Here is a 24,976-nt window from a genome sequence, read left to right on the forward strand (position 1 = left end):
TATTTGAGCATGAACTAGGATCCTTCAAATATTTACATATTTACCAAAGAAAATACAACATGTCCAGTTCAATTTAAATTTCAAATAAACAGCAAAAAATTTAGTAGTGTAAGTATGTCCCAACTATTGCATTTGTATACTTACATTTTATTTGGCCACCCTACCTTCAAGATGATGAGTAAGCTAATGGTAAGATGGGTCAGGTAAGGTGTTTCCCAACAATTTTTTTGTAGTATAGAACAGTTACCTTCTCCAGTCCTCAGACACTAAGTGTCATCAGCACTTAGTGACCATCTGTCACTGTGACAATGAAAAGTTTGCCCACTTTTTCTGTTACTCACTATGGGGTAGTGCCATTTTGGTTTGAAAATCATGGGGAAGAAACAGAAGTAGGAATATATTTCATAAAATCAAGAGTCAGGAAATGCATGTGCCAGGACTCCATGGATGTCATAGTCAGACAGAGTCTCAAAAACAGCACATAATGTTCATTTTCTGCTTGGTACCTCTTTCAGACTTCCCAATGAAGCTCTTGAGGGCAGTCATAGAACTGACTTTGTTAAGCCTGTACATTTTACAATTTCAACCCCATGGGAAAAGATCCAATGATTACCATCCCAGATTTCATAACAGCTTGACTTATAACATATTAAGGGACAATACAAACACACCAAATCTGAAACATCAATTAGAAATGTGGTGATAATTATACCTTCAACGTGTACAGCACTTTAAATTTATTCAAAGCACTTCTGTGTCCATTATCTCATGTAATCATTAGTGTGGCATTTATTAGAGATGAGAGAATGGAAGGTCTGCTCAATCTATTGTTATGACCAATTTGCAACTTCTGATACTATCAATTTGAAAACCACAAATGTGAAGAGATTCAGTCTCCTTTTTGTCTTTCAGAAATCTGTCAGTTCATCTATCAGTTGTGGGCTTTCTCTCAAGTTTTCTTTGTGACTAGTCCTAGATTTTCCATTAATGTCACAAGAATATTCTCTTTCTAAGAAACTTAGTTGATTATGCTAATGTAAGGTAAAAGTCTTAAATAAAATGAAATCAAAGCAAAATTTAAAATTTGTGATAAACACCCTCCCTCCCAAGAACAGTCTGCCCCACAAAGACAATGTCTGACATGCAGCAAGAGCTCAGTGAGTTTTGGATGAACCAATCAATGAATGAGTGAAAGAACAAATGAACTTGTTCATTTGAACTTGTTCAAATGAACAAATGAATGAAGTCTGCTCTAGTTTTAACTTACTTTTCTTCAAGTCTCACTAGCCTAATGAAAATTGTTGTTGAAAAGGGTCAGTCATTAAAATCATAACATCCAGAAACCATTTAATACAACTCCATGCAGAGGAATGCATTGTCCAGAGTCATCTGAGACAATGACACTTATGCTATTATGCCACCAAGATGCCATAGTCACTGGTAAGAATCCATTCCCTTAATTAACCATCAAGACTACTCTGAGGAAGTGCATTTTTTTCTGTAAGATAAATTTCTGAATGTAATCAAAATCAACTTCCTTTCATCTGATTCTCAGTAAATAAGACATAGAGCCCAAAGTGGCCAGAGACGTTAACACTGGCACTTGGTAAATCTTCAACAGAGCCCTGACCTCTGAGCAAAATGGGAGAAGTGAGTAGAAATGTCATCCTCTGTTGGACAGATGTCATAATTGTAATTGTTTGGGATTTGTTTGTTTAAATCACCATCTTCCATTAATATCTATTTTTCTATCCATTAGTCATTAAATTCCTAGGGTCTTCATATACTAAACAGACAAGCCTGATCTGGCTCTTCCCAACACTAGAGTTCTTCACTCTGTATGCCAAGTGACTAAATGAATAATGGGAACTATCCTTTATTTTAATTCTACATGGTGTCATACCATAGGTTTAACCCATTCACTTATTCATTATGCATCCATTCATTAATTCATGCAGTAGGTATTTACTGTGTGTTTTCCATGGGTGGCACTAAGCTAAAGTTACATGTGCATCTCATTTAATCTCCACAAATATCTTGGCATCATTATTACTTTGATGTTACAGGTGGAAAAAGTGAGGTTAAGGTGGTTCAAACAATATGTCTGGTCTCACATCACATGCCTAGCATCAGGTTTATGGTGGAGCAAATTCTCAAAATGAATCTGTGAGGATCCAAAGTCCATGATTTATATCTCCATCCCCATGAATGAAAAAAACAATGAAAGAGAAATGATCACGGAACAAAGTTACTTTATAGAGAACCTAATCCCCAGGGCCAGCTAACACATGCTTCTTGAGAAGGATCAGAAGCTTCTAGCACTGGCCATAGAAAACCATGCCATTCCAGGTTTCAGGTGGACACCACAGAGGCATGATTCCTCTACAGCAGAGAAAAAGACATGCACAGATTCTGGCTTTGAAATCCTCTCTCCTTCTGGGCGACAGGACATGCTCTTTGCATGTAACTTTTCAAAGTGGCCACATTCCTACCACAATAGTTATTAAGTGGGGTTTCAGAATGCCTTATGTATATTATCAACGAGTGTTTTTTCCCAGAAACATATTTTTAATCATGTAATATGATATTAGGGAGAGAGATAAAAAATAGGGAAAAATATTTTCAGAACTCTCATATAGCAAGCACAATAAAAATACAACTGGGTGAGGTGAACCAATAAAAAGCAGCAGAAAAATAGCAACTAGAGATAGCAAAGCTACTTGGACCTTGTAGAATTTCTCTACCTTGGGGGAACATGTCCAAATACACAGCACATAAAAACACATATTACAAGACAAAATTGAAGAACTTAGTCAATATTGCAGAGCTTTCAGAGCTCTCAGAGAAAAGGGGAGATATGGGAAGAAAATGTAAAAGAGAAACCAGGAGCATAGAAATGGCTCCACAGAGGGGCCAATTTGTGGTTCTTCAAACTATCTAATGAGACTTGGTGACTGAGGGAAATAAAGGCACAAAAAGTGATGACATTTCTTAAAACAACTTTTCTTTTCTTAAAGAGTGAATGTCCGCACAGCAGCCATAGAATGGCCATGAAGGTGTGTGGTCCTATTGGAAATCCTCATTTCAGGCAGAATATGGAGCTCAAGATGAAATAACAAGTGCACGACAGAAAATTACTGGGACCCCCCCCCACCCCCACCCCAGTCCCAAATCACAAACAGTGGTTCACAAAAATTTTATCTGAATTGTGCTCGTTCTTAATCTAGAGGAAGCAATATGCTCATTGGAATCCAGTCAAATAAGAATGATGGTTAATATGTATGGAACATTTCCCAGGGGCAGGAAGCACTGCTAAGAACTTTACATGCATCAGCCCATTAAACCTTCACTTTTTAGATGAAGCCACTGATGCTTTAAGAGTGATTTACCCCAAATCACACAAGTAGTAAAAGACAGAGCTGGCTTTGAACCCAGGTGTCAGACCCAGAGCCCCTTCTCTAAGAGGCAGGCCAACAGAAAGTGCTCTGAAACAAGATGACATTTTAGTGGCTACATCACTTCCCCACCTAACTTCCAAAGCAATGCCCACCCACCTAGACAGACTTTAGCCAAGTGTTCTTGAGTCTTCCTGTTTAATGGGAAGCTTCTCTAATGCACAGGACCAGGTGAGTCCAGGACCGTGCATTGTTTATCAATGATTATAAATACTGGAGACTATGTGCTTCAGATGGTGCTAGGCTCTTTGATATGCCCTCTCATTTAATTTTCACAAGCCATTGATCATAGTATTATATACCTATTGCACACAAGAAGCTGGAAGCTTTGTTTATCAAGCAAATCATGGATTTAAGCCCAAGAATGTTTGCATTGAACCCTCTGGCCCTTTCTCCTACACCCTGCAGCCTCTCAGTACCCCCAATGCCTGCCTGGCATGGGCCTTGGGAGATTTTTCTCCATGTTCCTCTCCCAGCAAGGAAATGTCTCCTGAAAGAGTTATGAACCACATATTTCCCAGGAATGCAGCCAAGAACCTGGGCATGGGCTGGGTCCGCCGAGATGCCACCAGTACCAAGTTACCCAAATAGTGCTCATGACCATCATGAGGAAAGAGAATTGTGTTGTTTGGATTACAGATATGCCACACATCTAAAAGGAGTTAAGGGAAATTCATATTTTGCTTAAAACTAACAGTGAGCAATTAACCTAAGAATGTTCACTTCCATACTAGATGGGGGAAGGAAACAGTAACACACCGTGCTGGACTTAGAATTGCAAACCAGATATGCAGACGGCTTTGAGGCCATAATCCCTGACCATTTTGAATAAAGACACAACAATCATGTGAGACCCTTACTTCTGTTATCAGAAATGTTTGTGTTGATGAAATCATTTCTTTTCTCTTGGCTATGGCACGATGCAGGGATAGAATGTGTGTGCGTGCGTGTGTGTGTGTGTGTGTGTGCGCGCGTGTGTGTGTGTGTGTGTGTGTGTGTGTGTGTGTGTGTGTAAGATAATGGGTGGGTGGACTGACTTTGGAGTCCGCAGACACAAGGCCCTGTGACTCACCAGCTGGGCATTCAACTAACCTCCCTGGACCAAGTTTCCATTTTCAGAAAAGACCCTTTTTGGCTCTAGTGGTCTTTATTCTATTGACCTGCTGACAGGGAGTTGCCCACCCAGACCCTCCTTTCCTCCTGAGAGTCCACCTTATCCAAGGGCAAAGCTTCCTTCTTGGAATTACTAACTTCTCCAGCTGCCAGAAGAACACCTTTCTGGTGCTCTCCAAGGCAGGGGCAGGCAAGTGGCCTTAGGGACACACAGCCCAATGTTCAGTCGGGCTAAAATCCTAATGTAGGATAGACCTGGTAAGAGTCCAGTAACCAGGTCCACCCTGTACCTCTCCACACCAATCACACCTGTCCCATAAGAAAACATCAGTGACCTCCACATGCCCAATCATATCCCACCTGGGGGATCCCTCCCCGATCAGGGAGTGAAGGGCTTGGGGGCTTGGGGTGGGTGGAATAACTGTATCAGTGGAGAGGAGCTCTCTGCTTTCTGAAAGGAAAGAGCAATGGATCGCCTAGAGCATCATTATTTCCTGAATTATTATATTGCTGGGACTTTGGTCCCTATTAAAGAAGATCGGATGCTATCCTAGGGTTTATTTGAAAATGTCATCAGGGCACTGTGGGTCAGGTTCTTCCAGTTTTAAAAAGTCCAAAGATCTTGGTAAAGGATTGTTTTGCGAACATTCAGCTTGGTGACATAAGCTTTTCCCCAAACATCTATTTACTCACTCATTTATCCCATCATTCAACAAATATCTATGGAGCACCTATTACGGGTGAGTTCTTGTATTAATCAGAGAATTCAGCAATTAACAAAACAAAGCCTCCGTCCACATGGAAATAACATTCTAATAAGGGACGGCAGGCAACAAAGAAATAAGCAAACACCAATCACAGGATTTATGGCCACCTAGAGACAGGATATCCTAGAGCCAGAAGGACCCTCTAAAGACAAGAGATGGAGAGGGAAAAGGAAAAATTTTTTCTAGTAAAGCTAAAAAACTTTCATCTAGATTATTTCCCATTACCCAGCGTGTGTGTAATTGGGGAATGTTTTTTACAAATACAAATGCCATAGCCAAGTCTTATTTTCCTCCTCAGAAATACAAAGCTTGCAGCTTTCTGGAAGGCAAGAGGGAGAGCTGGAGCTTCCAGCCTGGGGACAGCCAGGCGCTGCCCAGCCTGGCACAGCACGCCCGCGCCGAGAACGGGTTAAGGTGGCAGCGCCCGAGCTCGGAGCACTGCATAAACACTGCGTCCTAAGCAAGCATCGCCTTCCCTGTCTCCCAGTCTTGGGCTGTCAATCAGCTGTCACCGGGCCCCACATCAGCGGCGTGTGCACATCACCACGCTGTCAGCAAGGCAGCTGACAAGTCTCGGCTCCAGGCCGTCAATCATCTTTGTTTCTCTTCTCCACTCGGGAAATATTTTGGCTCGGAGAAACAAAGAAACCTGAGCGGCAATGGCTCATAGTCAGGCATTTACTCCGGTACAAGGAGATGAGATCTTAACAGGAGCTGATCACGCTCAGCCCCCAACAATGTCGGGGTGGGGGATGGACGGAGGGGAAGAGCAAGGATCTGGTTTATTAGTGCACACTTCAAAACTGTAATCCTGGCTCCTGGAGCAGACCCTGATGGATTCCCTAACCAACAAAGGACAGGAACATAAAACAATGATAACTTAGAGTTATCAGAGCTCATGCCTCGGAAAAAAATAAGGCAGTTCAGAGGATGGATGACGGCTTGGTTAGAAATTATTCACCATTGATCAGGCAGCCTTTTGGGGAGGGAGTAATTGTTGGACTGCGGAGTTCATTTATCTCCCGGGGACTTCGGAAACACCTCCCTAGAGCAGGAGGCTGCTCGTGGACACCCACATGGGGAAGCAAATTAACCCAGCAGGCCCCCGTGAGGTGGGCTTCCCAGTGCTTGCAACAGGAGGCATTCTGTTGGATGTGAAGGCACTATCTGCCCCCCCACCCAAAATATTGATTAGAAGTTACCCACACCCTTAAAAACCCACAATATGCAAATCTAAAGAGATGCTTCTGGCAACGAGTTTCACTTGGGCAGCAAGTTCACCTTCTCCCCTATTTGCTACTATTGCAAAAATCACCATATGCATATATTAGCATAATTAATCAACTAATTATGCAATAGATCCAAATGGTACTAAGTTGTCTAAAGCCCCCCAAAATTAAAAAAAAATGTATTGTTCCCTAGTGACTTTGAAATAGATTTAGCAACAATCAGAGCTTTTAATTATGTTTATCAAGAACCCTACTACCTATCGCTTGCCAGAGGCTCTGAATTGACTCATTCACGCTGCGGCTGATTCCGTCATCATCTCAGTGTTTGTGACAGTGGGGATGTTTTCCCCTCTGATGGATCCTTTTATATGTGCAACGCCGATTTCTGAAAACACATCTCTCTCTGATCTAAGCGGACATTAATTGCTTTTGTGCTGATGTATCTATGCCTCGTGGTCTGGTAGCACAACTAGCAAATCTGATTTCTGACAAGTTGGCTGAACCTAATCAGGACAGATCAGCTGTTACCCAAGGTGCCACGGGCTGTAATTTGAGGATCTTTACAGAGTTATCACTCGCCAGCAAGACAAGGAACTATAATTCTGTCAACACTAATCCCAAACTCTATGTACAACGGTGCTGTGGCCTCCCCCTGTCCCCAAGAGAAGCTAGCACTTGTCAAATAAATACCTGAGATAATTGATAAGAGGGAATTAGACGGATGTGGCTGATACAGTGACGGAATTTTTTTTTTTTTTAAAGAACCTTCAGAAGCGGAACATTGGGTGTCAAGTGTGAGCCGTCAAGGATAAAAGAGGGTGGCAGAGAAGAGATGCATGGAAACTTTCCATCATTCGGCTTCCACTTATCACTGGGTGACTTGGTTCATATTTGCCTCGCTCTCTACACAGGCAAGTGCCCAAACACTCTAAGCCTCGAAGGAAATCTCTCAGAGCCGACTCGGGCTGCCACCCGGTGACAATGCCTTGATGAGAAGCAAGAACATTGTCAGGAGTGGAGGTATTACTGTCAGGCTGTCAGCTCTGCGCTATTCTCTGAAGACCCCTGTGGTTTCCTTACAGGCGCAAAAAGAGGGAATATTAGAAAAATAAACTTCTCTCTTACTGTATCGCTTTGGTCCATCTTCCAAACAAAATGAAAGGGTTAATGTGGCGTCATCCTCAAAAAATTCAGTGGCAAACGCGTCCCACCAGAGGTTGTCACTGTCCTGCAAAGAGACAGATCATTTATTTAACAGGAGAGCAGGGGGGAAACGTCTCAAAGAGGAAAGGAAAAAGGAAGAGAACGAGAAACCCAGTGGCCACTTGCTCGTATGCTACTTAGTATATGTGTGTGGGTGTTCTAGGAGAGGGTGGGTGGCCTGTGGTCACTCTCCAAATTAATTGCCTCCAACGGGGACTGAATTCCAATTCAATAAGTGAGCCTAAACAAACCAAATGAAAATTAATTCTCAGGGATAGATTTGGGAAGATTTAATAATCTTGCTATAAAACACAGTGTGATGTTTTTTGACAAAAGGGTTTGCATTTAATGTAAAATACATTCAACTTCTCTCTCTATATATATATATATCTGTGTCTCTCTCCTCGTTTAAAAGTCCATTTTTATAAATAGAAACCACAATATTAGAACCAAGTTAAAGACAGTAATTTTTAAAAAATAGTCAAAAGGAATGGTCCTAGTTCTACTCTATGCAAACATCCCTATAAAAGATAAAGGTAATGAGAATACTTGTTCTACTTTACAAGAATGAGGTGTTGCCAGATAAAATATAAAATAAAAAATAAAAGATTCAGATTTTGCCAAATCGGTATACAGATGATAGATAGATAGATAGATAGATAGATAGATAGATAGATAGATAGATGAGTTTATGTATAAGCAACCATCACACACATGTGGATTGTTCTTGAGGATCGCTTTACAATGACAGGCACCCACTAGCTTGTTATTAAAACAATTATTAAAAATAGAGCAGTTCAGCAGAGCATAAGTCATCAGCATGAACTTTTGTTTGTCTTGGGCTGAGTGTTTCTCTTGCTTATCCAGAAAACACTTTGGAACTGGCCCCATTTAAGGCAGTTAGAATCCTTGCCAACCCCCAAGGGGAAAAGGGGGCCTCCTATAGCAGTAAATTGGGAAGGTTACACAGAGTGTCATATTTAAAGGAGGACGCATACCATGGTCCCATCCTCTGCATAGGGCCCGATTTACCCCCAAAGTCTTAAGTGCAATCTTTTTCTAGAGAATTGTTGGTGTGTGCCAGATTTTAGGACAAGATGCTTCCCAGCTGCCTGTCAGATGGGAGTGAGGGGGACAGATGGGGAATTGGCGCTCCCAACTCAATAGTCCCCACCGCCGGGCCCTGGCGGAGACGCTGCAAACCTCTCTCCTTCCCATTAAGTTGTTCTGCTTATGACAACATTAAGTTGTTGTCACTGGCAGGCCTCAGGAATGAGCCTTCGGTCCCAGCAAGAACAATTAAGGAGCCATGGAAGATTGATGCCGTCCTCTCCTTCAGAAAAGAAACTCGGACAAATGAATTTTTGTTTCTCTCTATCTTTGGCTTCCTCCCAATCACCACACCAAAAGCTAATCCTTCTCCCAGTAAAACAGGGTAGATATAAAACCACCCACACGCAATGCATGAATCACATACCAACTACTCTCCTTTTCTCCTTTCAAAAACAAATATGTATTGAACGCTTAGCTATGTGCAGGCCCTCAGAATACACAGCTGAAGGAGGGATCGGTCCCTACCCTCAAAGGGCTCAGAAGCCCCCAGCAGAAGACAACCACGTGAGCAAAAAACAGGCTACCTCCCTCCACATCTGAGAGCACAGTGTACATCTCGATGCTCTTGAAGCTGGTGGAGCTTTTAGAAAACTCAGTGGACTTGCAAGTAGAGGAATCAGCTGGGGAAAGAAGCCTAGTTTGGGAGACTGGATACATGGGTTTATTTGACTTCAAATTGCTACACAGATGGGAAAAGAGTCATAATTAACATTTATTGTTTGCAATTTGCCAAGCACTAGTCTAACTATGTCTATTTTCCAACTTAATCCACACTACTAACCTTTTGTGTATGTGTGTGTGTGTGGTTTTCTCTGCAGTACAAGTATGAGCTGCTGCTGTGCAGGGGCTTTGTTTTGCTAGCTACTCCATCTCTTAGCCCTAAGGACAGCATCCAGCCATGGTATTACTCAATATATAAAGTTCAATGAATGAATGAAGTTGCTCATATTGTTATCTCTACTTTTAAACTGCAAGCATAGCTGATAAAGGTAACTTACCATTTACCAGTGGGAAATGTACACTCAGCCAATAAATAATGGAGGTGGGATTTAAACTCATACTGTAAGACATCCCAAACCTGCCCAACCTCTGCTCTGTAGAAGCAGTCTTTGGGAAGCAGGGGTTAGGACTCAGAAAGAAGGGAGGAAGAGCCAAAAGGGGATATTTTGTCTAGATTGGTTTCTTCTTTGAGCCCCTTGCTTTGTTGCACAGCCTCGTTGCCAGAACTCATGCCCAGGAGAACGCCTGGCACTGCTATAGTACAGCCCGTTGTACCACATTGTTGGAGAATTAGCCCTGTGGCCAACGCTGCCTCTTCATGCAACTTATATTACCTCCCTGAGCCTGTTTCCTTACTTGGAAGTTGAAGTTGACAACAACAATAATCGCTATCAGGTAGAGTAGAAGTGAGGATTAAATAAATTAGTGAGTGTAAAGTGCCCAGGAAAGTACCCAGAACACAGGGAAGATCAATAAAATGCCCTTTTCCTGCCTCTATGTGCCATCTTTAATATCATTTCTAGAGCAGGAGACATTCGCATTATAAAGAACTGCATAGAAAATGAACTTTATAAAACAGCCTGTTTATAAATCAAGTGCTTTTCCCTATTACTTCAACTGTTTGCAACTCATTTACCTGGCAACAGCCTCTGTCTACAACACAGTTAAAAATCTGAATGGGAATTTATAAAGTCTCTTTTGTCTTGCTCATTATTCAGAGGCCCAGCGACCGGATCAGGAGCTCCACATCCGTTTTCTGATAACCTGACGCTTGGTCTCTGGCACTTCTGCTAGAATATGGACCGTGAAAGGCAAAAACCAAGGGAAATCCAGGCTACTCTGAGGTCACTGGATTAAAAGAAAGTACTCAAACTAAAATGAGTTTCGAGAACTGTCTATGAGCAGCACCCTAAGTTCTATGGGGCCTAGATAAATGACTTTTGGCAACACATAGTAGCTAGCTGTTCAGTGCATGTCATTATTATTCATTGTTATCTCACTTGACCCTTAAGATATTCACAAATAGAGAATCTGAATTTCCAAAAAGTTAAGCTTACTCAATAAAGATCAGAGGGCAAGGAAATGATAAAGCGAAAATTCACATTCAAGTCTACCTAACTTCAATCCATGCTTTTTTCCAAATAATAATTCCACTTAAAAAGTGATTTTCCACCTTAGTTTGAAAACCACAAGGGTTCACAAGAGTTAGAGAAAGAAGTCAGTATTGGCTAGAGGAAATTCTGCCTGAGGAAATGCCCTCTTTCAACCTTTTTGGAGTTTGCCCACTTTCCCCACCTTCACGTGGTTTTCCTGATAATAAAGCTCCTTTGTTTGTGAATACCTCTTACATCCACTCTGCTGCCTGGGATATAGTTCCTAGGATAAGTTAGGCGATTTTGTAGAAGAAATTTGCATGATACAGAGGATGGAAGTTCAGGGAATGGCTGAAATGCAGCTAAGGAAAATCTCTGTTCATCCGAATAAGAAATCTCTGGCAGAAGATCTAACAAGGCTGACTGGTAGAAACTCAGTGCTTAGCCACACAGCTGTCTCACGAATTGTGGGCAACAATAAAAATCAGTCCCTCCATTTTCCAACGGGTCATTGTCGGTCACCTAAAATGGCATGTGCCATGCAACACAGAGGATGCCAATACTCTGCTTGGCCATGTGTGAGAAAGAGAAAGGGACCAACGAAAGAGAAAATGCAATTTTATGTACAGGCTACCAGTTCCCCGTCTTGATTGTGAACTTAGTGCCAACATCATTGGAGAAGTAGAAGAACCACGAAACGCCCACTTCTCCCTTGGGTTCAGGCAATGTGGCCAAGTTCAGCAAGATGGCAAGCAATAAGCAAGGGGCTCAAAGAAGAAACCAATCTGAGACAAAATATTCCTTTTTGGCTCTTCCTACTTTCTTTCTGAGTCCTAACCCCGGCTTCCCAAAGACTGCCTCTACAGAGCAGAGGTTGAGCAGGTTTGAGACGTCCAACAGTTTGAGTTTAAATCCCACCTCCACCATTTATTGGGTGAGTGTACATTTCCCACTGGTAAATGGAAAGTCCATGAGTCAAGTTCCTGAGGCTGTTTTGAGGCAAGGGTCCCAAAGAGAATCTCACTAAGTCTGGTTTCTCCTAAAGCTTGGGGGGTGGGCGGAGTACAGCAGACTACTCTCACTCCACGCAGGTGATTGTCATAAGTCAAACTAACTTGGAGATTAACCAAGAAGTGCATTAAGACAGCCCAATAGGTCAAGATCGACTTTTTGGAATTCCCAAGTAAAGGTTATGGTACATGGCCTTAAAACACAACCATGAGCCTGAGATCTTGTACCCAGGTATGTGGGGAGGGCATGTATTAATACATCTGTTAACTGGCAGATATAAGAGATATAAAGAACCCTTGGTGTGTATGTCCTACAAGAGTCTATCCAGGGAAAACTCATTTCTTTCCACACCAGCATAGGCAGGAGCCCGGGAGTTGGCCTCCAGCTCTGCCTGTGTGTAGCTAGGACCTCAGCAACTCCCCTGCCAGGGTCAAGGGCTCCCTGCTAACTGTTTGCTGACTCCCTGACTTTGCACATGTCTTTCTGTTGGACAGGCATGTCCAGCAAATGCCAAGTCCCAGTGCATGGACCCCTCTTTCACTGTCTTCTTTACTAGGAAAGATTGACAACTCCGCCCCCATTAGAGTGTGTGTGAAATTGTGATTGAATCACAACCTTGCAACATGCATTTATTAAAAGTTCTGACAGCTGTGGCAGATTGAGTTACTTAAGTATTGGGACTGGGCATTGTGTATCTATCCATCCTCAGCAGAATTCCCACCTAGGAATTAGCACCCAGTAAAGTTTTAGAAAAATGGAATGAACAGATGGAGAACCCCTACCCACACAGTAAGATTCTTCCTCTAATACTGTAGGAATCTTAACAGTGTGAACTCAGTAGCGAGGGGCCAGGACAGTGTTCAGACGAAGCCTTCTCTCTGCCAAGTTACTGATGTCTCAGTTCCCATCAGTGGGATGTCCCAGATGTGCATGTCAGAAGTTCACACTGCGGCAGAAATTCTAAAAAATTATCTCACACCTACGCTGCCATTCTATGGAGTTATCTTTTGGGTATTGTCCTTTTCAGGAACATTGGTGAAAATTGTTATAGGATGTGAATACACGTTACTGACTGTCATTAAATAAACCAGGTTTTAATTTATTAATGTTTAAAAAGAGGGAACAATGAAGACACATGGGCTCATTACTCAGAATTAACAATTATTAAAATATCATATTTTCCTTCTTTAAAGCAATTAAAAAGTATAAATAAAAATAAATGACCTAGGTCCTTATGTCCTACTCTATTTTTCTCTCCCATCCCCAAGACCCTCATAAACAAGTGTCTCATGAAAATCGTGTGGATCTTCCTAGCCTATCTTCTATGCATATGCGTACATAATTCCCATCACGTACCATACTATTTTGCTTTTAATATTTTATTTACATGGCATTATGTTCCCTTCTTTAAACATGATTTTCTTAAATTCAACATTGTGTTTGGAGACCTACCCACTTTATATATAGGAGCCTCTTCTTTCCTCATATAAGTTACATAGTAATGCATTGAATGAAGGTACAGTAATACACTTTATTTGAACATTTTGATACTAATGATCCCCAGATAGTTTCTAATTTTTGCCATTATAACAATGCTGCCATGAGTACCTTTGTAGTGTCCCTTTGTGCATGTGTGCAAGAATTTGTCTCAGGCTTATGCTTGTAGTGGCTGTGCCTAGTCATAGGGTTTGCACTTGTCTATATTTCCTTTCTCTCTTTAGAAGGTCCCTGTACTTCCATATTAAAGACTTCTGGTCTGATTGATGCATGGGCAGAGATGCAAGGAGTACTTCTAAGTGATATATTTCCAAGTGAGATTCAGTAGCAGTAGCAGCATAATTGTAAAGCAGATCCCAGCTCTACCAGGAGAAGGATGAACATCTAGAAGTCCAAAGAAGATGCAATAGTGGAATAATAATACTATCACTAATAAAAGTTTGCTTATCATTCTCTTAAAGGACAGGTGTATGTTATGGATTTCATTAACCAAAAGGAGGGTGATTTCTTCACACTGACACAAGAAAGAAAGCAAAGGTTCTTCATAGCCCTTCACAATGACTCATGGAACAGAAAGACTGAACACCAAATGTACCGATTCGTATGTTATCTAGCTCTATACACTCTGCCACAAGGCTTCTGATCTAGGACATGCCTTTTCCCAACAGACAGGTACTTCCAATCCTTGCTGTTATTTAGTTTCTAAACTGCGTGTGGTAAGTGTTTAGTGAATATTAATAGGTAAAAAGTGGATTCTTTTCCCCAAAGCTAAAAAGTAACAATAGCATACAGCAACCTCCAGGTAAATAAAGATGAAATTAACTCAGGCTGAACACAGACAGGGGAAGTGGTGCTGACAGTTCTCGTATATTTGAATTCAGTAAAAATACCATCGAAGCTTTTCCATTTTAAATGATCCCCTATATGCATTTCTGCAATTAAAATCCGTGGTCCTTTTGCCCCATCTCACAGGTGAGCCCAAGTTCCACCAGCAGCCAAATCATATATCAGGATGAGCGACACACTCATGTCAAATAGCAGAAGAGAGTCTTAATTATATTTAAAAATCCACAGAAGCATTTTGCTCCCATCCTGGTTTCTCTCCTCTTCCCAACCCTGTCCCTCTCCACCAAAAACAGGATCCTGGTGCCAGGGCTGCCCCCGGCATCTTTAACTTAAGCACTGACAGGTTATGTGGGATTTTTGCCAGAGTAATTATTTTTCAATTCAACAATAATGAGAAATTACCATGGCAACCACTTGTCACGTGGTACACATACACCCCCTCCAAAGAATGAACCATACTTCAAGCATCTATTCCTTGAAAATGTGTTTATTTTTTATTAAAATAAACTTAAACAGGTCAAAGTGGAGAGCATTCTGGAGGGGGCTGAAAGCAGGGAGATGAGAGAGGACCTTGACGTTCTCCAGTATCTTGTGGTTCAGAAAATAAGAATAGCTCGTCTTATAACCCTAGTCTCTTGTACACACACACTTACATAACACAATTAATTTGGATCTTCCCCTTGCAGTTACTGATGTTTTATGCACATCAGCTAGCCTCTCTCAGAAGACATTGAAGAAAGAATAACTGTGCCTCAAATGACTGAGGCAGAAGCACACTTGCTTTCCCTAAATTTCTTGGCTTGCCACACATCCACACATTGAGACAGAAGACACAAAAGATCCCAAATCTCATGCTTACAGCCTTTCCTCTTCATAGAGTCCTTCTGACCCTGAAGGAGGTGCAGGTTATTTAGTTTTCAGGACTACAGAAGTCTTTCTCATTCCTTAATCTCTAGCTACTCTTTCTCCAAACCTGGGGTTCTTATCTCAAACCATCGTTATTTTGAATCAGCCACATTTAATAATACTAGTCATCAGTTACATGACACTTTCTATGTAGCAGCCACCATTCTGAACATATTGCACATTATAAACTCCTTAAAACCTCACAATGACTCTGAGATATCTTACTATTAATCCCATTTTATAGATGAATAAACTGATGAGAAGTTAAATATTTGTTTTAGATTACATAGCTGCTCAGCAGCAGAGAAAGAGTTCAAACACAGGGACTCTGGCTGGTGAATATGGGCTCTTATAGCCACTCTGCTATCATGCTCCTTTGTCCAGAACAATATTCTTCAAATTATCTGTCTGGTTAGTTGTTTCAGCATCCAGTCAATGCTAAGTGCACTGACTTTTTGGTGCTCTCCCTTCTGGATAGACAGCCCAAAGCACGGTTTTCTATCACACCTGTGGAATTCTACATAGACTCACAGAAATAAAAATAATAAGGTAAGGCCATTTGCTCTTACTAGCTGGTAATTAATTGCACAGGCATCTAATGGATACAGGGAGAGAATTTTTAATTCCCCTTTTTTTATTTATCTTTATAGAGTTAAAAAAAATATCTCATGTTCTAGGGATTGAATTTTTCTTCTCTAATTCTCAACGATGAGTTGTTCGTTCTTAGTTAAATTGCATTTTATTTAACGGTAGATGTTAGTTATCACTTTAACAGAGAAATTCTAAAATGGCATGTTACCAAGATAGTAAATTATGTGTTTTCCTAGAGCATCTCAGGGTTTCACCCACAACTCAAGCCTTCCATTTTAGAAAGTGCTCACTACGTAGTTCACTCTCTAGTGCAAGTGGATGCTGCCTTGGGAAACAGGCGTATTAAAATGGGCAGAAAGACAAGAGTTGGCATTAGGTAGGTAGAGATCTTCAGCAAAAGATACATCAGTATCTTCCCCCTCCCCAACACCTGAGAAATTCACATATTTCCATTTCCACCTTTAAACCAAAAATTCACTAATTAATTGTGAGCATTCCAAAGAGAAATGTTATTCAAGATCATCCAAAAATAATGACTACAATGTGTCCATGTTTATGTGCCAAAAATTGACCTTTTTGCCATTGGACTTATCATAACTAATAAAATCATTTTTATTTAAGTTTAGATTACGGTCAGCTTTATGAGGGCAAGATCTCTACGCACGTCTTGTGCATTTTGAAAACATAGCGCCTAACGCATGGCGGTCATGCAAGAAGTTATGACTCGATTATTTAATTACTTACATCATTTGATTTGACAAATAAATATCCATTTAGTTAAGACTCGGAATATTCTCAAAACCGAGAAGGTTTGGGGAAGGAAACCAATAGTTTTATTTTCATGATGGTTGAATACTTCCATTCTCTTCCCTGTTTACGTGTCTGTGAACCAGGGGTTGTGATTCTTTAAGGAGTGAATCAGTGAAAATGCTGAGTTTCACAATGTGTTATTTGACAGTCCTCACAATACCTCTATCAGGTTGGTACCTTTGTTATGACAACTTAAATGGGGAAACTGAGGCCCCAGGAGGTTAAGAAAGGTACTCAAGGTCACAGACTAAGTAAGTGGCAACATTGGAATTTGCACGCTTTCTGATTCTTGAACTTTTGTTTCTATTCATAAAGCTTCACTCACTGCTTATTCTAATCTATAATATTCTGATGTGATGGAGGAATAGTCTTTTCTTTATAATTACATTTTGTTGTTATGCTCAAACATGGAGACAGGTACTCGAAGAAGACATCAAAAAATAATATACTGGGAGCTCTTTGCAAAGCCACTTTGAAAAGGACATAGCAAAGCATTACTCCAGAAACGCAGGTCTTGTTGGTGACAGTTCTGTGGCAGTGAGCACCATGCCTCATATGACATCACACCGTCTAGGTGTGAGAGGTGCTGAGATGCAGGATAATGTGAAGAGGCTGTAACTCATCTATCTGGAGGAAAGCTCACCACGAGATCAGACACACATGTTCTGTTCCAACATCAACACAGCAGACAAGGGAACATTTCTGAAAAAGCCTGCAATATTCTAAAGCTTGTTTATGTGACCCACCCAATTGCATCTGAATAGTTGATCAGATGACAAGAATTATTCTTCAAGTCATCACTAAACATTGGAAGACTGTGTCGGAACTGAGGCCTTAGGAAACCATTTGAAAAGAAAACTCAAGTTTTTCTCTCTTCCTACTTAGGAAAAATGTTTAAAAAAAGGGGGGGGGTGTTGTTCACAAAGATAAATATAAGAAACACAGCAGAGATTCTAAACCTAGAAAGAAAATAATAGATTTATCTTGATCATCATCAAGATAAATCAAGATCATCATCAAGATGATCAATCACTTCCATCCTCTTCTCTGTCTATACATACGTTTACTAGGGGACTTACATTCTATCTAATATCCCAATGACACCCAAATCTGTAATGTCTCACAGCTCCCCACTTCTCCCTGGGACTGCAGAACAACCGTGGTTCTGCAGTTGCTTCACCGACTCTCCATTTAACCAAAGAGGCATCTCAGACTTACCACTGCCCAGAGCCAGACTCATGCCCTCCATCTTCAACACTCCCTAAGTCTTTTTCATCTCAATAATGTAATTCCAGTGACTCAGTTGCTTAGGACAGATTCTTGATTCCTCTCTTGCCCTAACCCCACACCTCCAATCCATCAGCACATCCTGCAAATCTACCTCCCCTACTTAAGTGGAAACCCATTCACGTCTGTTCTCCTCCACCGCCACCCCATCTCTGAGCCTCCTCTGAGGAGGAGGCTCCAGCTCGGACTACAGTGACTGTTTCCTAACTCACCTCTCAGCCCCCACTCTGGCTTCCTTGTAACCTGTGCTCTGCAAAGAAGATTGATTATTTAACAACATGGATTAGACTGGATCCTTCCCTACTAAATCTCTCAGTGGCTCCCCATCACTGCACATTGCCAAAGGGCTCACTGCCCTGTGTGATCGGGACTTTGTCTTCCTTTTCGGTCTCAGTTCACTCCACTCGCAGCACAAGCCCCAGCGCTGGCCTCTTGCCTTGGGACCCTCCATCCTGCCACAGGGCCCTGTGGACCAGATACGACTCCACCACCCATGGCTGCTTCTCCTCTACTGGGTGTGGCTTTCTTCTCCTTGTCATTCAAATCTCAGCTTCCTTGTCACCTTCTGATCACCCGGGCCACAGAAGTCAACCTGCTATCACATCAGTTTATGATTCTCCTCAGCCACACGATTCTGTTTGTTTATTTCTTACCTACTAGCAATTGTGTTCCTTGGGAACACGAGATCCTTCTGCCTGCTTTCATGGGAAGCCTGGCATATAACAGGTGCTTAAAAAACGACTGCCTGAAGAAATGAATATAAAAAAATGTGTTAAACAAACAAAAAAGAAACGACAAATCTACCAAGGAGATCACACTAATCTCTCTCTTGAACTCGCACAGGGCAGCCGTACCCGGACCCACACTTGGCACAGCCCCGTTGATTACAGCTGCAAAATAGAGTCCCAGGAACTTACCAGAATCTTCATTCATTTCATTTTTTTTTAAATAAATATATGCCATGAATTAAAAGCATTAAAAATATTCGTGCCCTTTGACTCAGTAATTCTATTTCTGGGAATCCATCCAAAGGACATAATCCAAAAATATGTAAATGCTTTATACGAAAAATTATTCACCACAGGAGCATTCAGAATAGAAACACACGCACACACACACACACACACACACACACACACACACAACTAGGAGCAATGTTCTTGCCCTACAATAGAGGAATGATTCGAGAGACTATGATATGTCCACTAGAAAGAAAATAGGGATTTCTAAAAATAATATTCACACACGGCTTATAACAACACAAACACATACGTACATTACAGTGTAAAATGAAGAGGGCAGATGGACAAACAGAGCGGGGGGACTGTAGTGGGGGCAGTGGTTGATGGATATGGCATCTGGCTGCAGAACAGCGAGGCTAAGAAACAGACAGAGGCCGGGTGGGAAATGAGTACACGAGAAAGATGGAATTGCCAGGTAGTGGGGTCAGGATGAATTATTTGAGAAGTAGTGTAGGGACATAACCAAATGTAAGTTCCAGATGAATGAAAAAAAAACAAACAAAGAATGTCAATCTATTAGAAGAAAAGATAGGAGGATATTCATCTTGATGACTTCAGAACAGGGGGGAAATTCTGTGGACACACCGAAAGGAGGAACAAGTGATCCATTTGAACACATCCGTATACAAACATTTCGTGAGACAGAAGGCATTATACACAATGAGGCACCATAAGTGACAAGCTGGGAGAGCTGAGTCGTCACTAGTGTATTGGACAAACTGTTACAAATCAAAACTCAAGGTAGTGAGAAACAGCAAAGGATGTGAAAGCACCATTCATAGAAAATAAACCAAAATGGCCAATAAAGCCATGGAAAGATGTTCTATGTCATTTGCGATCAAGAAAAGAAATATTAAAGCCAAGCCATCGCACACCTATGTAAGTGCCAAAAAAATTGCATAAAACCACTTGTTGCTAGAGGCATGGGGAAGGGCGCAGGCTCAGCAGCATCTGAAGACCCAGGGCACAGCGCGGCCAAATCCCAGCACTCGCTGCCATTTGCGTCTCCTGTCCCTCCCGACACCATTGCAGCCTGACAACCTCTCCTTTCTGCCCTCCACTCCTGCAGCCACAACGTCCCTGTGTCCCCAGGTTCTTCCACACTTTCCGACCGCCCCTCGCTCGGGCTTCAGGGTGCCCAGTCCAGTCTTGCCTCCACCAGGAAGCCTCCCAGGCCACCCCACCTCTTTCTAGATACTCGTTTTATTTTTTTAAGTAATTAATATAAACTGCATGGTGACGGCTCCTATAGTACTATATATACATTTTTTACATTATGTCCAATTATTATATTTTTATATATCTGCAGTTGGACTCTAGGTTGTCCTTCGCAGCCCTATTGTTTCTCTGACACTTATTTATTGCATGTTTCGTTATGAACCAAACAACGTGTATTATCTTTTTGCAAGCTTTCGAACCATATTATCAGGGAGGTATTGTTATTATCCTCATTTTACAGGTGAAAAAAACCCAATGCTCAGAAAGGTCGCTTAATTTTCTCAGAGTCACACAGCTGATTCATGCTGGAGTCAGTGTTCAAAGCCATATAATCTGGCTCCGGAATTCATCCCTTTTAACTGCTGTGTGTGTATGTGTGTGTGTGTGTGTCTGTCTGTCTGTGTGTGTGTGTGTGTGTGTGTGAGAGAGAGAGAGAGAGAGAGAGAGAGCATTTGGGGATACATAGTAATAAAAGGTTGTATACACATATGCAGGAATGCTCACAGCTTCATTATTCACTATAGCCAAGAAATGGAAACAATGTCTATCAACTGATGAATAAATAAACAAAAGTGTGGTATCTCCATACAATGGAACGTTATGAACAACAAAAGGAACACAATTCTGGGGCATGCTATACATAACAGGTACCTCAAAATAGTATGCTAATGAGAGAAGCCAGACACAAAAGACCATATATTGTATGATTCCATTTACACGAAATGTCCGGAATCCTGGCTCCAACTAACTGTGTGACCTCAGGCAAATAAATGACTGAAGCTTTCTGTGCCTCTGTTTCATCATTGGTAAAATGGACATGATGATTCCTCACCTTTAATTGGGAGGATTAAGTTAGTGACTGGAAAAGAGTAAACACTCAACAAAGGGCACTGCTATTAAGTGGTGGAGAAAGTCCCAAGGCCAGAGTTTCTGGAGATATTAAATAACATTTACCAGTAATGCACTGTATGGCACAGCCTGCACACTTTGCAAACAGATGACCTGGGTCTGGATGCCAGTGCCATTATGCTTTGCTCTATAACTCTGGGAAAGTTTCATAATCTTACTGTCTATCCTGTAAAAATGGAAAAAATAAAGGTAGCTACCTCATAGTACTGTTAGAGGATTAAATGAACTGCTACATTAAAGTACTTAGTGCCTGGCATGCAGTAAGCTCTCAATAACTGTTATCCATCATTATTGTTATGGCCATCAGAGTCAGATGGCATAAAAGACACCCGAGATGAGGTTCCCTATTCTCAGAAAATATATAATCCAATTATCTGGGTCTGGATACATAGTTGACCCCGTACTGATACTGACAGTGCACTGCCTTTTGTTGGATTAAAAAATAAGGTGCTGTCCTCTGTCTGTCTCCCTCATGAGCCTGAGACTGCAAATTGCTCAAGGGCAGGATCAGTGTTTAATTTGTATTGTACCCCTTGTGCCTTGCATGGTGCTTGGCTGAGAAAGAGCAAGAAGGCAGCACCTATCAGAGTGAGTTTTCAGTGCAGCCCGAGGAAGCAAAGCCTTTACTTTGCACACCAGCCTCAAATCCACAGTTGCACTTGGTTCGGGCTAATTTGCATCTCAGCATCTCAGAAAGCTCTGCATTTAGCTATTCAATTTGCTTCCTTGTCAGCTAGAGATCACAACTTGCAAGGCAACAGAGAGCTTTAGAGAATTGTGGCTCGCCTGCCAGCATCCATATTTAGATCAGCAGGATTTTTCACTTTTCCCCTTCCATCTCCACGGAAGTCAGGAAACTGGGTTCTAATTCCAATCCTGATACTTCTTTGATGGGTGACCTTAAGCAGGTCCAAATCAAAGAATCTTTGGTGTTCAAAATGTCCTTAGAATGTGTGCCTTGGGCCTCACCTTCCCCATCTGTCAAATATAAGAACAATTCTAGGGATCCTTCCAAAAGCATCCAGCCAGAACACCCATTTCTTTAAGGAATGTGTTCACTGAGAGAAACGTCCCACTTTCCTCACTCTTGCCTTCAGTGAAAACATTTTGGCGGGATCTTTAATTAGGGATAAAGTGTAGACAACATCACCTCCAAAGGATGTAGAAAAAAAGATTCCACCACTTACCAGAGTGCAAGAATGGTCCCCATATGTATGGCAAATGGAGTTCATTCAACATAAGTGGCCTCTGCTGGACGGGCGTGGGTACCTAGGACTCTGAGTGCATTCACGTGTTGAAAAATAGTACTGAGCACCTACGATGTGCTAGACACTGTTCTAAGCTTTGATGATAAAGCAGTGGACAAAAATGAAGCAAATCCCTGCCCTCATGGAGCTTGTACACTAGTGTCTGACAAACAGATAAATAAGTGAAATATGTCATTTATTAGATAGTGTTAGGTGTACAGGAGAAAAGCAATAAACTAGGAAATGGGGGCATGAAATACAGGCTTGGAGAGGGAGAAGTGAAATTTTAGAGGAAGGCCTTGCAGAGAATGTCACCTTAGAGCGGGGTCTCTCAACCTCAGTGTTGCTCATATTGTGAGCTGGATAGCTCTTTGCTGTGGGCGCTGTCCTGTGTATTGTACGGTGGTTGGCAGCGTCCCTGGCCTCTACCCGCTAGAGGCTGGAGATACACCCTCAGTTGTGACAACCGAAAATATCTCCAGACATCGCCATGTCCTGGGAGGGGGAGGTGGGCGTGGGGGTAAAATTGTCCCCACTTGAGCACCACCTGGGTAGTGAAAACCTGAAGCAGGGGAGTGTGGGAACCACACAGAGATCTAGAAGGATTCTGAGCAGGCACTGGAGGTAGAAGTGTGAACCAGAATGGCTCCAGCTCCCTCCTGCAGGCAGCTGACAGCAAATAAATGTCCTCTCAATCATGCCGAAATTCCATCTGGGAGGGATGGTGTGAGGGAGACGGGCACAGTGTTACAGGAGAGATGACGGGACTTGCATGGTCTGGAGGTGAGAACTGGCTTCCTGCAGAAGTGACATTTAACCCAGAACTGAGGCACGAGAGGGTTAGGTCAGTGGAGGTGAGGAAACAAGAAGTGCAACAGCCTGAAGTCATAAAACCATGGTGCACTTGGGGGACTGAAAGGAAGACGCTGATCTGAGGTTTGGGAGCCAGAGGTGGGAGGCTGCAGATGAGCCTGGGGGAGCACTGGGGTCCAACTCCCACACGGGACCTGGCAGAGCTGGACAAGATGCATAAGTGGTGGGACTTCATAGGAGGGCTTTAAGTGGGGAAGTGCCATCATGAATTTAGTGTTCTAGGTTCTGGGGACCTTCTATGACAAGACCAAGTAACCTCCACTCCTTAATGGACACAGGCCACCTTGGGTGAATTCCTTCACTATTCTAGGCCTCAGTTTTTCCATCTTTAAAATGGGGATGCCAGTAACAATTATATCTACTTCTTGGGTTTGTTGTGAGGACCCAATGAGATAATATGTGCAGAGCACTTAGCACTGGGCCTTGGACACAGAGCACCCTCTGTAACTCCTAACACCATTCGTGGCACTCTTCTTAAACAAATATTTGCTGTCCTTTGCTTCCCTTTCTCTTGGAAGTTTACTAGTGCCTGAGTGGGATTAATTGCTGGTTTAGCTTCCTGTTCAACTTTGTCCCTGCCCTGCCTCTGCTCCCAGGGCCCTACATTTCTACTTCCACTGCACTACCTGGCTGACAGCTTCTCGGCACTCCTGGACTTTAGATTCCCCATCAGTCGTCCTTATCGCGGGCAAATGTTTGTCTTGAAAACCAATGTCAAAGAGGCCTTCTCCATACTTGAACACCTTAAGGCCTGACATTTGTATGTTAACTCTTGGGCCTGTCTTAGGAATATATCCTAGAACAATCAATCAACTATCCTCTTTGAAAAGCATCAAACCACCCCTCATCCAACACACACACACACACACACACACACACACACACACACACACACACACACACACTCATACAGAGCAAATATGCTGCTTCCTCATAAGAAGTATAATGGCTATAAAACCCCTCTAACTATAAAGACTTTCTCCACCAGTCCTCATCTGATTCCCTCCTACTAGTCAACACCTGTATCGGCTCCCTGCCCACCACTCCCTGTCCTCACCCTAACCGCCCTGTTATCACTGCCACCATCTCTCCACACTCAGTTGGTGGGTTTGCTTTAGCAAATCCACCTGGCTCAACTCAGAACACCAGCACCTAGGGTAGCACCTGGCATGGGAGGGTGCCCTCTCCCCATCCCAGTCAATGCCTGTTGGAGGGGTTGTTGCAAGCAAATCCATGTCACATATAGCATCTTATTTGCCTTATCTGATCCTTAGCTCAAGTTAATGAAGTCAACAGATCTGGTGTTTTATATGTGAGAAAACCAAGACTCAGAGAGGTTACAGGATTTGCTCAAAATCACCCAAGTGCCAAAGTCATAACCTAACATATGAACCTTCTAACTTCCTGGACTTCTATTTTGAATAAAAGTTTCATTTGCAAAATTAAAAAAATGTTTAAGCTCAAAATGTTACACAACAAATAATATATACAACAAATATGTACAAAAGCATTGTTTATCTGTACCTAGACTTATTATTATTGCAATAAGGTGAAAATTGTAACAATAATTAATAACACTTATTGAGTCTTTTCTCTGGGCTAGGCAGTGTGTTAAATACTTTATCAAACTGTCTCATTTAATGCCTACAAAATTCCTACTATGCAGATACCACTATTTCCAATTTACACATGAAGAAAGTAAGACTCAGAAAGGCTGAGTCATTTGACCAAAGCCACTTAAATAATGAACGATAGAGGCAAAATTCAAATTTCGGCCATCGTTATA

General features: G+C 42.0%; 1 protein-coding gene across 8 annotated transcripts in view; it reads right to left on the reverse strand.

Annotated features, from left to right (window-relative positions):
- LDB2 (LIM domain binding 2) overlaps positions 1-24,976 on the reverse strand; it is a 355,462-nt gene that overhangs the window by 217,175 nt on the left and 113,311 nt on the right. For all 8 annotated transcript variants that reach the window (XM_076001111.1, XM_012737537.2, XM_076001113.1 and 5 more), the window contains exon 2: positions 7,690-7,792. In XM_076001111.1, the coding sequence (XP_075857226.1) occupies positions 7,690-7,792 (103 nt within the window). The remainder of the gene's footprint in view (positions 1-7,689; positions 7,793-24,976) is intronic.

This window comes from Microcebus murinus, chromosome 3 (assembly GCF_040939455.1).
Source record: "Microcebus murinus isolate Inina chromosome 3, M.murinus_Inina_mat1.0, whole genome shotgun sequence".
NCBI classification, from domain to species: domain Eukaryota; kingdom Metazoa; phylum Chordata; class Mammalia; order Primates; family Cheirogaleidae; genus Microcebus; species Microcebus murinus.